General features: G+C 42.2%; 1 protein-coding gene across 13 annotated transcripts in view; it reads right to left on the bottom strand.

The window, feature by feature from the left end:
• The window catches only part of agrn (agrin), a 247,383-nt gene that overhangs the window by 51,232 nt on the left and 179,846 nt on the right, over nt 1-16,305 (bottom strand). For all 13 annotated transcript variants that reach the window (XM_032521016.1, XM_032521015.1, XM_032521018.1 and 10 more), the window contains 3 exons: nt 13,558-13,779; nt 5,948-6,145; nt 5,500-5,700 (listed from right to left, as the gene is read on the bottom strand). In XM_032521016.1, coding sequence (XP_032376907.1) covers nt 5,500-5,700; nt 5,948-6,145; nt 13,558-13,779 — 621 coding nt within the window. The remainder of the gene's footprint in view (nt 1-5,499; nt 5,701-5,947; nt 6,146-13,557; nt 13,780-16,305) is intronic.

Genomic DNA, 16,305 nt, shown 5'->3' with positions numbered 1-16,305 from the left:
TGTCATGAAAACCACCTGAGCGCAGTCTATCGACGCTCTCTGCTTCTGAAAGCACAGTTCCACAAGAAAAAGAAAGGGCAGAGTGAGAATGCATTGTAAACTAAAATAAATATGTAGTCTGAGTTGTCACGAGTTCAATGCAATGCAATGTCTTTTTGCAGTGCACAGTTGTACATTTCTGTGGGTCGTTTTCTTTCATTTAGTTGAACTTGTATGTGTTTAAAAGAGAAATATGCCTGCCCTGCCCTAATAAAGAAATATTTTGGTTAACTTTGAGTGATTATTCCCGTTTGCAGCCGCATACAAATCTCAACAGCCACAGAATGGATTTCGTTTAATAGGAATCATTCGGTTTACTTTAGCACATTTCATTAGTGTGTATAATGGAATTCTGTGAAATATTGTTTTTTACGGGTTGCCTAGATATTCAAAAGACAAGTCACAGACAATCCACCTGCCGTTACATAATTAGCGCTGCTGCAGATGTTACGCACGCAGCTCACCTGATCACGCAGCAGAATTGATCACTGCAAACTGTGTTGATGATGGACATAAACTCTTTTCCTTTGGCCAAATAATAACACATAACGCATGTTTGAATGATATTGATACATCACTTGGGCTAAATAAAAAAACTAAAAAATAATAACAAATATTTCCCCGGGATTCCCAGAAAAAGGGTCATCTTTTCCCGAGGTCTGATTCATTTAAATTTTGGGAAAAATATGAAACCCTATTAAGGACTCAATCTGTCTCCATTTTAGAGCAGCAGAACCGCCGACCCTAAGGCCCTAATAACGAATTTGCGGTTGTAGTTACTTATCAATTGGGAACCCACAGTCCCAGTTGAACACAACATTTTGTGACAGGGCAAATGCCTTTCAATTGGCAGTGACATTATCGCAGGTATGTTCAATTTCAATTCAATTCAATTTTATTTATAGTATCAATTCATAACAAGAGTTATCTCAAGACACTATACAGATAGACCACACTCCAGAATTTACCAGGACCCAACAGTTCTAGTAGTCTCCTCCAGAGCAAGCAACAGTGCGACAGTGGCGAGGAAAAACTCTGTATGTGAAGGTACTTCTGCTGTCACCTGAAAACAAGAAGTCAGTTGACTCCAGAACAGATCCGAAAAGGGAATCAAAAGAACTAGCAGCTAACCGTATTTGTGTACTGTACGCCAGCTCAGCTAGATCCAACAAAAAGAGAAATGCAGGAGCAGCCAATTCATATTCTGCTCAGGCCCCCTGACAGAAACAAGATAAATAAATAAAAGAGGTAAGACATTAGAATGGAATAAATAAAAGTGAAGGGCGAAAGGGGGGTCCTAATTAGCTCTTGCTCTTTGATGCGCCTGCCACCCGTGCTGCCTATGAACCTTTCAATTAATACATCCCCAGCTAAGATGGCTGCATCAGCTATTCTCTCTACACTGCCCATCCGTTCATTTTTACTCAATCATGTCAGAAACCAGAGTCTATTTAGTCAAGAGAGGTCTATTAAGAAGACAGAATTCAGCAGTGGTTAGAATAAAGAAAATGAATAGCGTAAGAATAATGTCCAAGGAAGACAGAGAGGAAAAAACATTTCAAGAATTTAATAGTGAAAAATAATGAAGTGATGGAGATGCCGTCGTTAAAGTTATCTAGAAGTGTTTGTTAAAAGAAAACAGAAGAAGAAGAAGAAGAAGAAGAAGAAGAAGAAGAAGCAGAAAACAAGTTGAAGAGGATAAGGGTCAATAATAGAAGACAGGGAGGAGCAAATGTGTACTGAGATGCAGCCTGAAGACGTTTGGTCAACCAGATTAGTTGCGTCTACATCAGTGGCTCCAGGATATCATTGTGTTACCTCTGATAACATGACCTGTGCAAATGACAACTTGGACATCTATCATCTGAAACAAATCCTCCCTCACTGCAGTGTGTGTCACGGCAAAGATCGAAGATGACAATGGCCTTTGCCAAAGGATGTGGACGGGGATGTTCCTTTGTTTTCGCTCCATCCATCAGTCTGTCGTACGGCCTGCTCTTGACGGATGTGACAGCCTGTTAGTCCAAATAAAGTTTCCGCGAAATAGAGAGGGATGGACCGTCACTCCCAGCGGGCGAGGAGGGATGGAGTGTTTGAAGATGGCTGAAGGAGTGAGGAAGTTTTGTTGCCTCAACAGAAGGTTACGAGCCCTGTGATGGATAGACCACGATGGAAAAATCTGCTGATCTCACTCGATGAGCTCTTTTACCACCAAGCCACCTACTTTACTTTTTTTTTCATGCCCTTTCATGTCTTTTGGAGCTTGATTGATCCAATATATGCATTTTAAGGAGCAGGGCGTGGATTGTGCATCACTGTGTGATTCTACACTCATAATCTTGTTTATTAAACGTCTATTCAATTAAAAAGGGTCAGGGTCCCTGTAGGTGATGCACTGCTCTCAGTTGCCACTTTGTCAGTGTTGAGAAAAGAAGCTGAGGCCAAGCCTACCCGAGTGTGAAATTAAACAGGTGATAAATTTCCCTGTATGGCCAACAGTGGGAACACTGTCATTTTTCATTACTGTTAAACAAAAGGCGGAAGAAAACAACTTCCATTTTTATGCTCTGTGGCCCCCTCCCCCCAGCAAGACTAATGAGGATAGTTTTTAAGTCAGGTCTACGTAAGCAAATAAATCATATGTTCCCTTCCTCCCCAGGCTTATCTTAGAAATGAAGTATGAATTTGAGGGGGGTTGTGCACATGTGTTATGTGCTTTGCTGCTGTCTACAATAGAGCCAATAAATACAGTCGTCTTTGGTTTTATGTATTGTGACAGACTGCTGTAATAAGCAATAAATACAATTTATTATTATTATTATAATTATTGTTGTTTTGCCAAAACGTACCACCCATACATCTAGGTGGGGATAAATATATCAACATCAAATCCTATTTACGGTATGTAGCTAAAGAGAAGCATCTCACAGCCAAACACAGATATATATACAGTATATTTTTTGGCATGTATTTCACTTTATTTGACAGAGGACAGTGTAGAATTGGGGGAGCGAGAGACAGGTATGGCATGCAACAAAGGTTACAAGGCCAAAACCTACCACAGACTTTGCGGTTAAATGACGTGCACAGTAACCACTCAGCTACCAAGGTGCTGCCAAACAGATATTTCAAGGGGAAAACAAAGCACTTTGGTTTTACAATCACACCAGATATCCTGTGGTGGGTCTGGGTCAGATTTGAAGGGGCTGAAAAGAGCGGGGACAGACACTGGAGAATTCACCCCTGGGGGGAAGTTTATTGATTGCAGACAATCCCAACTCCACCCCTATCTGTGAAAGCATCGGTGCCCCCTTTTGTCGAGAGGCACAATTTTGATGGAGAAGAGTACAAAATGGAGAGAGGAACAGGAGTAGGTGGGATACCAGGGAGCGACAGGAAGCAAAAATAAAGAAATAAAATAGATTCTATTGTATAAGCCCAATGGTTTTCTTCAAATCAAAATGAGCAAATGATGAAGAAAAAGAACAGAGAGAGACTAAAATCTGAAAAAATACGCCATCAGGCACCAAAAGCAAAGCATTGCCTTTGAGGAAGTAGAAGAGAGCATTTCTGCCTAAAGACAACTGAAATAAGACAGTGTGTGTACAGTAGATGTACGTGTGTGTGTGTGTGTATGTGTGTGTGTGTGTGTCTGCATCGCGGGCACACAGTTTCGCATTTCTTCATGCTCTACATACAAAAAAGGTCAGCTGTCTCAATGAAATGATGTTAAATCGACCACAAGAAGCTTTGGCGGCACAATTCGCCTCACAGGCCCTGTGCCAATTCGGTAGACAATGAAAAGAAAAGAAAAGAATGAAACACATCTGGCTAGCAATCAAAGCGGAAGAGGATTCCTCTCATCTTTATTTGCTTTGTCCTTCATCCATCCCCTCTGTTACTTCATCCCAGCCACCCCTTCTGCTGGCAGGTGTAATCTGATCCCCTTCACACCTTGTCAGAGGATGACTACTTTCATTGTGACAATGCACCCGCCACGGGGGAACGGCATCGCAGCCATCTGCATGACAACCAGAGGTTGGCATGTTGCTCCCTCCAGAGTTGTCCCCAAGACAGGGCAGAGCGAGGGGCTTTTGATATCCTACCTTGGTCTGTCAGCGCTGATCAAGACATTTGCACGGTGAATTAGATCTCATTTATTCAGAATGCGGTGGGACAACAGAGTTACAGGCGTAACAAATTGGGATACTTAGATTAAGAGCCATCGGTCACACACTTAAAAGTATTATTGGGTAGAAGGGCTCGGTAAAATGTATACTGTAAATTCTCAAATAAAAGCCCATACAAACGCCTAATAAAAGCAGAGTGAAATAACCTATGCTTTTATGGTTCAATTGGTACATTTAGGACAATGTTCATGTGATACCCCTACCCTTGTTCTCATTCACTGATATACTTCAATCACTTGTACTCTGCTATTCTTTTGTTTGAAGTTTAGATACTGTCAGTGAAACTTAACACTTCCTGTAAATATTCCACATTAAAAGCCTACAAGAAAAAAAGTTGTAGGCCTTCAAGGCTTCAAACATCTGTGCAAGAAGTGTTGAGTTTTATTGGCAGTAGCTTAACACTGAATGTAAGTAGGACCAACAATGATTTGAATCTATTGAGACAACAGTTAAAATGGGGGAAAATCCTAATTCATAAACAACGAACAGCACCTGCACCAAATAAGAGAAAAAGCAGACAAGAAAACAGGGAGGCTTCTTACTAAGATAGACCAGATATAATCAAATATGGTTGATTACAAATAAATATGAGCCTATGTGATGGAGAAGTTATCAAAGACCTATTTGAGCAGTAGAAGGAGAAATAAAGCACTAAAAAATATGTATAAGCTATGTGACATGGAGGAAAAGAAAAGAAAAAAAACATAAATACACTACATACAACATAAACTTTTGCATGATCTTGACTTTGTTTAACACGATCTTGAGTTTTATTTGCGAGGTCTTGACTTTGACATGAAGAAAAAACAAAAACAAACATGTACTGGGACAAACATGCGAGATCTCGAGTTTAAAAGTCAAGATCTCGACTTTATGGAGGTAAAAAAAAAAGGAAAAAAGTCAAATAAAACATCCAACTAGAGATCTTGAGTTTAGTGTTTGTCCAAAATACATTTCCCCCCCTCCCTCCATGTCACTTCGGGGGCTCTTTAGAAAACAAACAAGACAGCCAAAGCATAAACATATACAGCTGACCTGAACTCAATCACCCAGAAAAAAATTCTGTCCCTGTAATTGGTTTTGTTGATGACTTTCCCTTTATGTTTTTGCTAAGTTAGCCTGTTGGCATGCTTCTGGTGGCATTTGCAACCATTATGAAAATCCACAGATGACTGGATATATTACCACAGGTCAGTTGATAAAGATGATTACACAATTGCAATGGCTGATTGGTTGACCTAATCACAACTTTCAAAGTCAATTTTCCTACCTTCATCACAGCTGCCGGGCTTCGCCACATCAATTCTCCTCTTCTGCATGCAGGTGGACGTGCGGAGTTCACACTCATTGTTATAGGTGGTGCCATCACTTCCACACACTGGGGAGAAGGCCTCGCCTGAGCACTTTGGACACTCACACTTATTCTGGACACACCGGGCACCCCAGGCACAGACGGTGCTTCCACACGTTTCTAATTCGGTGCAAGATGGGTCAATGCAAAAGAAAAAAGGAAAAATTTATGGAGTTGGTTTGATGGATTTCATTCACACCAGCCCTTAAAATGCATCTTTGGATTACATACTTAAATGAGATTGCTCTGTTCCTTTACTAATTTCCATGCATGTCACTTCCTCTTGTTATATTTCCCTCTCCTAAAACAGACATATACTGTACATGTTCCCTTAGTAACGCACGCAATAAATGTATGCATTACTTACTGCACTCTCCCTGGCTGACCACTCGGAGGTCCATCTGTTGTTTGCAGGCCCGCACATGCAGCTCACACTCGCTGTTGTAGGTGCTGCCATCGCTGCCACAAACAGGCTGGTGGGACTCCACACACTCCGATGCACACACACACTGCCCGCTCTGGGCATCGCAGATTGCCCCGAAAGAGCAATTGGCACAAGACTCATCTAGATGGAGATAAGGAAGAAGGCAAAGGCTCAGTGTGTGTGTTTCAGGTATTCAGTGGCGAGTCGGAGCTAATAAATACCCTGAATTTGAAAGTCCGTTTTACACTTTTCATATTTTGGTAAACCTAAATAAATTGGATTGAATGTATTGCATGTCATTAATCTGCAAACACACCCAGTCTTTTTATATATTTTTGTATTCCCTTTTTTTGTTTCCTCCTTCCCGTGTGCTTGTGTGGGTGTGGTTTTGGATCACCTGGTTAAGCTGGGTATCTAGTTGCAATCACCTCATCAGGCTCCTGTTGAAAATCCCTAAGCTTCCTACAGTCAGCGTCAGATTATTCACTGCCTTCACGTGGTAGAGTACTAGTCGGCCAATAACTCTCGAGGGCATTACCAGTTTTCTCTATTTGGCTTGTTGAACTAATGTTGCTTGTCTGTTTCTTTCATTTCAAGATCCCCAAGCTTCAAGTTTTGTGCTCTCTGGAGTTTTGGGATTTTTGGGACGTAGATTTCCTCGGCTCAAGCCTGCTTACCCCTGCTCTCAAGCCCGGCTTTGACCTGCCTGGATCAGACCACACCTCCTCTTGCTCTGAGTTTGAAAATCAAAAACCTCAACCTCTAATTGCCTTGTCTGCTCTGTGGCTGCTCCTGGGTCTGCATAACACAATACATAACAGCAATGCATTTCAATATTGTATTATTTTTACTGTACATATTAACAAAAAAGTAAATCTTTATAGTTACACCATTAACATTTATGCCCTTTCTGGTCAATATTAAAGCAACTTCTATCAAGAATGTTATTGCGGCTCAAAGATGGTTCTCAGATGCTATTTACAGATGCAGTATTCATATATATTTACTCATAGATTTCTTGTGTTTTAACATTCATAGAATGAACAACAGCCATTAAGTTAATTGGTAAAGATTAGTTGTCTTTTTCCTGACAAGCTGTGCTGCTGACAGCTGGTGTGGTGCTTAATGATGCAGTGTAGCAGCACAGATACTAGAAGTGCAGAGATGCAAAGTTTCCATACTGAGTGTAGACTCTAAAAATTAAGTGGTGTCCACCTGAGGCAGATTCAATTGATTTGAAATACTTTGGAAAGGCACACACCTGTCAATTAAAAGGTGTCAGGGTTTACATGCATTTATGAGAGCTAAAACCTGAGCCATGAAATAAATAAAAAAACTCTCCACAGCTAGAATTGTACTGAGGCATAGGTTTGAGGAGGAGGATAAGGCTGAAATTAAATAACTGAACATAAAGAGCTTCAGACATTCTTGTGCAAAAATAAGAGTCTGCAAGAAAAACAACCATCTCTGCAGCACTCCATCAATCAGGACTACATGGGAGGGTTGAGTCAGGACTGAAGCTACTCCAAAGAAAAAGCCACAAGACAGGAAACAAATGAGAAGGCAAACGTGAGGCCTCGTCTACAGACGGGGCTGGCAGTAGGTGTACCTCTCCGTCTGACACCAATTACACCTGGAGGATTGCATTAGCACAGCCTGCTCTCACATTCAATTAGGGGCAGGCTAATAACCACTGCTGATTCAGCACTAATTGAGAGAGGCAAGGCTGGGCGCTGGAACATTCCACATTATTATGATTCTGTTTATTGCTCATGAGAGTCTTTCATTTCCTTTATCTCTCTATCTAGTGCTTGCATCCACTCCCTTCTTGGATTGACAGCATTGATACAGATACATTGAACAGAATATTGCCTGTAGGGGCAATACATTGTTTATTAGTAGATGGCAAATTTCTTTGAAGCCATATCTAAAATTTGACATGAGCGGAGCGTGCAGGATCAATGTGTCCGTTCAACTGTTGTGTACTTTTAGTCTAGGGGCTGGTTTGGGTTAGTCACCATAATTCCAATTAAGGGGACTCTTAACATGACAAGATGACAATGCCTCTGAGGAAAAAGTCATGGAATGGTTTTTGCAAGTTTGGTGTGAAAGTACTGAGCTGTCCTGCACAGAGCCATCCAACACTTTTGGCTTGAATTGGAACACAAATGCAAGCCAGGCCTCCGCATCAGTGGCAGACCTCACTAATGCTCGTTTGGAAGGGTGAAAACCCCTGCAGCCAGGATTTAAAACCTTGTGGAAGGCCTTCCCATAGGAGTGGACGTTGTTATACTGTAGATGAATATTAATGCAATTGTTTAGCAATCACAAATGAGTGTAATGTTGGGGTACTCATATACTTTTGGCCATGTACTTTAGGTCTAATAATGACTCAGGATAAAATGTAATCTATTGTCAATGATCAGATGTTGGTCAACACTGCAAGAGGGTTTGGAGGTTTTAGCTGAAAAAGATATAGAGAGGCTTTATAGTAGCTTGGGTTTTCTGTGCCAAAAATGAAAAAAACATAAAATATAAAAATGGTGGTTGCTGTGGTCACGGCTCCTCTCTGGTTGCGGCAGCTATAAATCAGGAAGTAGCGGGGGTGAGTGTTGTCCTTTAACGGGTCCTGTGTCCTGATAGCAGCCTCGCTTCTTTATCAGCGTCTGCCCCTCGCACCTGGCTCTCCACAGTGCCTGATCCTCCAGAAAGCACGTATCGCAAAACAGACAGGAATGTAGGGGAGCTTCAGTTCAAAGCCAGAAGCAGAGGGAGAATTGCTGGTAATGTTAAGATGTCCACTTTCTGTCATCTTAGATTCATCCATCTCACGCTCCATATCACTAATTCTGAGTTTTAGTAAAAAACTGTCTATCTTTCTCTGAAAAGCAGACTTAAAATGTTTTTAAAAAATGTTCAGAATTTAAAGTGAAGATTCTGGCAGGCTAGGCATTACGACAGTTTCTTTAAGTCTCATCTCATTCAAATTCACTTTCATGTCCACCAATGCAAGAACCTCTTCAAACAGAACAATTGCTCTTGTTCTGCCGGAAATTCCGCCAGCTTTTCGGATGTCCGTTTTTGTGTTGTCATGTTACCTTCCGCTTTCTTTGTGTTGGAATTCTAAACTCCAATGGTTAACTGCTCCTCAGATCTCTGCAGGGTAAAACCAGACAGCTAGCTAGACTATCTGTCCAATCTCAGTTTTCTGTTGCACAACCAGGGGCGTAGCACAAAATTCTGGGCCCTGTGGAAAAGCATTTTCAATAGGCCCCTCTCCGCATCCACAGCTATTCATTCTAGCATCTTTTTGGGCCCTCTCCCATGAGGGCCCGGGGTACTCAGTCCTCAATCCCCCCTCAGTCCGACGCCCCTGTGCACAACTAAAACAACCTTTGAACATACATATGTTCCACCAAAACAAGTTCCTAGGCTATTTTTCAGCGGCACCTTGGCTCCACTTGGCACCGAGCGCCGCCCAAGATCATTGTGATTGGTTTAAAGAAATGCCAATAAACAAGAGCATGTTTTTCTCCCATCTTGGATGGCTTTGTGAACTAGCCCAACCCTCCTCCACAGCGCTGTTGAGGAAGGTCTAGAAATGCGAGACTAATAACAGGATAACACAAAGATGCTTTACATTAATGTGGAATGTCCTCATATGATACCACCCTTCCCTGTATTTTCTGCCAAGTCAACTATTAAAGCAAACGTTTTCCTCTTGCTGAGGACTTGCTGGAATTTAGTCAAGGTCGCCTTGAAGTCCCCTGGACCTAAAGTTGGGAGCTGCTGATGTTTATTCTTGCACTGTGACAACTTCTCTTGTTATATTTGTGTTTTTGGAAGTGAGAGTGAGAAATAGGCGCAGGTTGATATAAAAGTGGCCTTGAAAGCATGAAAGATTGAGACATTGAGGTGAAAAAACCCTAAAGTCCCTCCAGCTTTGCAGTGTTTTGTTGATATCCTCACTGGGGGAAAAATGAATTGCTGTTGAGGGGGTTTGGGCGGAGTATTACCCTCAGGATTAAGCAGAAGGATGTAGGCTGGATAGAGTTTTGAAGGCTTGCAAACATGCCTGGGTGATAACAACTCCCCTGTCGATGCCTGCCTGGCCAGTACACTATTAACTCTGCCCCCCACTTTCACTGCTCCTCCTCATCTTATTTACCTCCATCTCCTTTCCACCCTGCATTTATTACTTTCCCCTCCCCTTTTCCTCTGCCCTTCATTTACTGTCTCTCTCAGACCCCCTCTCATGCTGCTGGTGTGACCTATATTTCTTACTCAACTGTGTATATCAATTCAAACACCTGTGGGACTAAAAAAAGGGGAATTTGTTTCCTTTTCTTAAATGATTCCGCCACCTCTACTATCATCTGTTTGGGTAAAGTTGTATGAATGAGCTTTTTCCTGAGGCGACTGATATCCAGCTGGAGGGTCTATTAACTGAGCACACCTCTGCCAACCCACCTTACAAGGTCGCCCACCACTCAAATGCAGGAGGAAACATCTCGGAATAATAACAAATGTCACTCATATCGGGTTGCACCTGAGCCATATACTAGATAACTGCTATTTTTCAAGCCCGCAGGAAAGGAAATGAAATTATGGCTGTAGCAACACGCACGCACACACGCACACACGCACGCACGCACGTACACGCACACAAGCACACACACACAAACACACACACACACACACACACACATACACTAAAGCACGTATGCCCAGTTATTTTCTATTGTGGCACCTCTTAAACTATTGCTGCCCTCACCTGCATCCCTTAAGCTCATACTTTTGAGTCTGGAAGCCATAAATCTGACAGCATACGCATTATAGTGCATTTGGGTGGAAATAACAAAACAGAGCCAGTAAAGAATAAACAAAAAAAAAATGGGTATTTTGGAAATCAAACCACATAAAGACCTACTTAATGTTGCAAAATGAATATGAAATGAAAATGTGGCATATAATTCAAGTTTTGATGAAACATTAAAGCAACAAATTAAGACATTTAATGCCAATTATCAGCTCAGAATGGCAAACATAATTCATCACTTTGTATGCTCTCCTGCACTATCGGGGTAGGGGGTTGGTCAACAACTTGGATAGCAAAGAACAATCTCACTTTATTCACCAGTTTCTTCCGTTGCTCATGCCTTTAACCTTTTAAGGAGAATTCCAGTCGATTAAAACACGTAGCTCTGTTGTTTGTAAATTTGGAGTGCTGTCAGTAACTACACAGTGTTATCCTCCTGCTAGAGTTAGCACCCAACAGGCTAAACTGGGCAAGTTTTAAACATATTGTTTTGCCTCTTAACATATTCAAAATGTCATTACAAGAGCCTACCCATGTGAAGTGATACCTTCAGAGTGAACACAGTGAATCTGACTGCAGTAGATGTGAAAGAAATGCTTGAAAGTTGTGCTATTTCAGCTGTGTTTAGTTCCTGTGTTGATACTGCAAGGAGTGCTTTGGGGTTGTCTACAAACTACAACACAGAAAAGAGATTTAAACATATTTTCAAAAATAAGCATATGCTTATTTTTTTAAAAGTGCTGTAGAACAACTAGCACGTTACAAGTTATAATTGAGGTAATTAAATTGATAGCCAACATATTTTTGTTTCATCTCTTTTCTGTATTGTAGTTTGTAGACGGCCCCTAAGCACTCTAACTGCCGTCTCAACACTGGAACTAAACACAACTGAATTAGCACAACTTTCATGCATTTCTTTCACATCTACTACAGTCAGATTCACTGTGTTCATTCAGAAGGAATCACTTCACATGGTAGGCACTTGTAATGACATTTTGAACATGTTAAGAGGCAAAAAACATGTTTAAAACTTGCCCTGTTTAAGCCTGTTGGGTGCCAACTCTAGCAGGAGGATAACACAGTGTAGGCAGCACCAATTGTTTTTGTTTTTCTCTCTACTGACAGCACTCCAACTTTACAAACAACAGAGCTATGTGTTGAAATCAACTGGAATTCTCCTTTAATTTTGATACTTCCAACAGCACCTGAAGGCAGCTTATCTTCTTCTCCTCTCTCTCCCTTTCTGCTCCATAAACATGTATAGTATATTACTAGGGGGAATAGCCTGTGATAATTAGGTGAGATAATAGCTTAAGTCAGTCAGATGTTATGCTGCTGAATGAGGCCCAGTAAAGCTGTGCAAACAGCCCAGAAATAACCCACATTATCATCGCCATCATTCCTCGGCTGGTTCGCGCCTGGCAAGCCAATGCCTCAGCATTTTTATGGCACTATTGCGCTGACACAGGCCTGTTTCCTTTGGGAGCCAAGAACCATCCATAGTGCTGGATTACAGACAGGGCCCTCCACTCCGCCAGCTCGCTCTGCTTCTCGCTTTTCAAAATAAAGACTATTCATTACCGCAGAGGGACCCCGGGCCAACAGACCTGCCGTGTACCTGCGGTGCAGCGCACCAAATTGAGTCAGCCCGCCTGCCCACCGACCAAACACTGCTCTCGCTCCATTTCCTGTTGGCACACATCCTTGCGCTGGATTTCAATTTTCAGAAGGCTGGGAGGGTAAAATGACAGATGCAACCCACGGGCAGGCAGAGAGGGAGTATAGGGCCTCTCCAACAACTAACCCTGTCATCTTCTCAGTACAGAAAGAAACTACTCAATTTACAAAACAATCGGACCAGCTCGTACAAAGAAAATTGACCCGCAGAGGCCAACTTATTTTTTAATTGTTATGGTCTTCAAAATATGCAGGAAAAAAATCTATTGTTAAACAGTAAAACAAAGTAAATAAGGTAACTGAGTCAGTTAGGCCAAGGGGCTGAAACCACTGAGCCTTTGCCCAGTGTTTGTGAAAAGCAAATGGCTTGAGGGTAGACAAGGAAGAATACTCAATCACCAATTAGAGTCCATGGCAAAATTGGCCTTCCAAAATGGCATTTAGCCATCAAGAGTATTCACAAAGTGAGTTTACCAAACTGTAGAAATCTGCCCATATGTGCCTGCATAGTGGATCTGAAGATATTTTTACCACTTGAAGCTCTGCTGTCGCTGGTGTACTAATGACTAGCTGGTACTCCGACACTGCAGGACAAAGCCAAGTGACTCATGTAGCCAATTATAGACAAGTACACTCTGCAGTCTCTTTTATCAGGAGTAAAGTGCATTTTTACTTAAATGTCAAAACAGGCAGACTGGAGTCTTGGTGTTGGCAAAGAAGGGCTGAAGGAGAGCAGGAGGGAAGAGATGAAGAGTAATGGACGAGAGATAAGAAAATTCCTTAAAAGACCAGTTGGTGTATTTAGTATAGTTTTGACTTTGTTGGATATAAATTTGAAGCCCGGGGGGTCACTATGAATATAATTCCATAAGTGATAATTGTTAATATCTGTGGATCATAATTTTGCTTCTGGGTAATGTAGCACTATTAATTAATTTGAGCTTAATTATATTCCACAAGGAGAGATAGTTCCCTACTTGTGAGCCATAAATCACACATTTTATAGTGTTTTCATGACAATTACTTAGTGTAATGTGACTGTTGTGCAACCACTCACCACAGGGTCCTTTGTGTTGGATGTGAATGGCCTTCTGCAGGGCACAGCCCATAGCTCGCATCTCACAGGGGCTGCCGTAGCTGTGGCCGTCGGATCCGCACACTGGGTCGGACGTTTGCGGGCAGGCCTCAGGGCACTCACACACCGGCTCGTTGTTCTTGACCACGCACACCGCCCCATGCTCGCACATCTTGTCCAGGCAGGGGCTTGGTATGCTGAGATCTGAAGGCCAACCAACCAAGAGATAGAGAAGTTAGTTAGATGAGATATACTGAACTGGGTAGATGGGAAGAATACAAAGTAGAGGTTGGAGAAAGGTTTGGGGCTAGGTGACAGGGAGGTAAGTTACATGGGGAACTGCAGGTTTTGTGTTAGAAAAAGCGTTTGGGGGAGGAAAGGTGATATGATGTAGTATGCAATACAGCCCTATGTCTGTGACATCTCTACTTCATCAGCTTCCTATGTCATTTTCTTGCCTTTGTGCCTAACCTTATGTATCCTGAATCTCTGAAGAGTCCGCGCCATCCGGTGGCATGAGGACAGCGGATAAAAACATGGCCCTGTAGCACAATAGAGATGAAACAGCCTACGAACAATGGTTGCAAAGCCTTTTTTTCCTTTCCAGGCGACCAAACGCCTGGATTAATTGACGTTCCCAGTGTGCCCCTTCAAAGGCTGCCATTTGCATCTCAGTGAGAGCCACCGCTGCCGCCAAAGCCAGTTGAACTGACATGGAGGAGTTAGAAAAAGAAGAGTGTGGGTGAGAGAGAGCAAAAATATGAATGGTGAAAGAGAAAACAGGCGAAGAGAAGAAAGAGCCCTGTGCTTAATAATTCACAAAAGGCAAGCTCATAGGCAGAGGCAGATATGAAATGTGAACATCACAGAGAGGTGTCTGCTTCAGTCTCTCTCTCTCATGCACTAGCTCCAGCATGACTTCATTAAAACCAGGGCTGGGTTTTGCATGTATGATTCTTGGTAGCGGCAGTTGGGAGGAGGCTGGGATACAGTATAACCTGATCAGGAGGTAACGGAAACCTGAAAACAAGCTATAACATTTCTTCATCACAGCCTCCCATCCTGACTCAATCAATTTACAGCTTCATGCGTCAATGAAAATATTACATGCCATTGTGTATACGGAGACATTTTCCTATTTACATGATGTGATTTGTATAGTCACAGCAAGGTCATATGAGACACAGCAATCTTCTAACTGTATACATACTGGGAACTATTTTCAGAAGGCGAAGCACGGCTACTTCTGCTAATTGCGCGGAGTGATTTGCTCGCATCACCTGAGAAGCTCCTTGGTGAGGAGCAGAGAGTTTGCCCGGAGTTCACTCAGAGTAATAATCACTCCGCCCAAGAAGCAAGGTTTTGCCTTCTGAGAAGTTTGGTTAGAAGATGGCGGTGTCTCTTGTGACCTTCTTATTTGTACACGCTGTGACTATACAAATTACAACATGTAAATAGGAACATGTTGGCATTATTTTGTCACTTCACTTGATTTAACAGTGCGGACTGGCTCACACACACAAGACACAGACGCTGTTACGCCTCTTTTGCACCAGCAATGCTTTTTTGAAATCACAATCTGGGGCAGAATTTTGCCACGTTCTGTGTGAATAAGCAAGGCCGGCGTGACAGCGGAACTTCATTGTGACCATCTCTATGTGAAAGGAGTTTCAGATGAATGAGGGTGTTCCTGCAGATTAGTGGAAAAAAAGCAAACAGAGGCATCAAATCGTTTCTGATGAAAAGCTCTCAAACAGGTGAATTTTACACCCAAAGTCAAGCCAACTTCTTCCTTATCTAGTCTACCTTTTATTTTAGCTTTTTGTTAAGAGGGTTGGGGGTGCTGTTGTGGAAACTGCCCCTTGTAATGATGCCACCCATGGCTCCATCATTATTGTGACCATTATGGGATTAGATTGCATCACAGGGGGGCGGGTTGTGGTGCTTGGAGCCCCATGATTCATTTATCAGTTGAGAATCATTTAGTAGTGCCTCTGATGCTGGGGTAAATGATCAACTGATAACACTGACGGAGGCAATTAGCTTGTTTTACTCTGATTGAGGCGCTGAAAGGGGTACGTTGGATGAGGATCAATGTCACCTGAACATCTTAAGATCCAATTCTATGCACCATCTTTCCAAATGATGATAGCAACTGAGGTATAGCTATTAAAATTGCAAGTAGATTCTGTACTGTTTTTTTCTCTACCTCCTACTTAGTTTTGGCTGTAATTTAACAAATCTTTTGGGATCTCGACCACGGACACAGTCACTCGCATTTTGATGAGTTTTTTCAGATAAGAAGGAGGAAAACAGCTATGGATTTCTGTTTTGCTGCCAAGTAGCTGCAACTTCAAAAGAGCTTGGAGGTGCCACATAAATATGTAAGCTATTCAATGCTGCTCAATTTGGTACGGCTTTAAAAAAACAATTGATTCCCTGTGATGTCTTTTCAGTCGTAAGCTTGTGATCCGAGCTTTACTGTACAACCTTGGCCGCCATAAAAGTTCACCAGCCCCCTTCCCGAGGACAGGCTCCTAAAACACAACTGCAGCCTCCGATAACGCCTTAGTCTCCCATTCTCTTTGTTTCATAAAAAAGATGAAAGAAAATTCCCCTCCAAAACTAATTTTTTATCACCCTCTACCTCTGGGGGGCAAAACTTCTCCCTGATTTATTAACTGGAGAGGGTGTTAGAAAAGAAAACCCAAGACAAAACTCAGTAAAAAA

The sequence above is a fragment of the Etheostoma spectabile genome, chromosome 7 (genome assembly GCF_008692095.1).
Source record: "Etheostoma spectabile isolate EspeVRDwgs_2016 chromosome 7, UIUC_Espe_1.0, whole genome shotgun sequence".
Classification (NCBI taxonomy): domain Eukaryota; kingdom Metazoa; phylum Chordata; class Actinopteri; order Perciformes; family Percidae; genus Etheostoma; species Etheostoma spectabile.
Note: the sequence above shows the minus strand (reverse complement) of the source record. Positions and strands in the feature narration are given on the sequence as shown.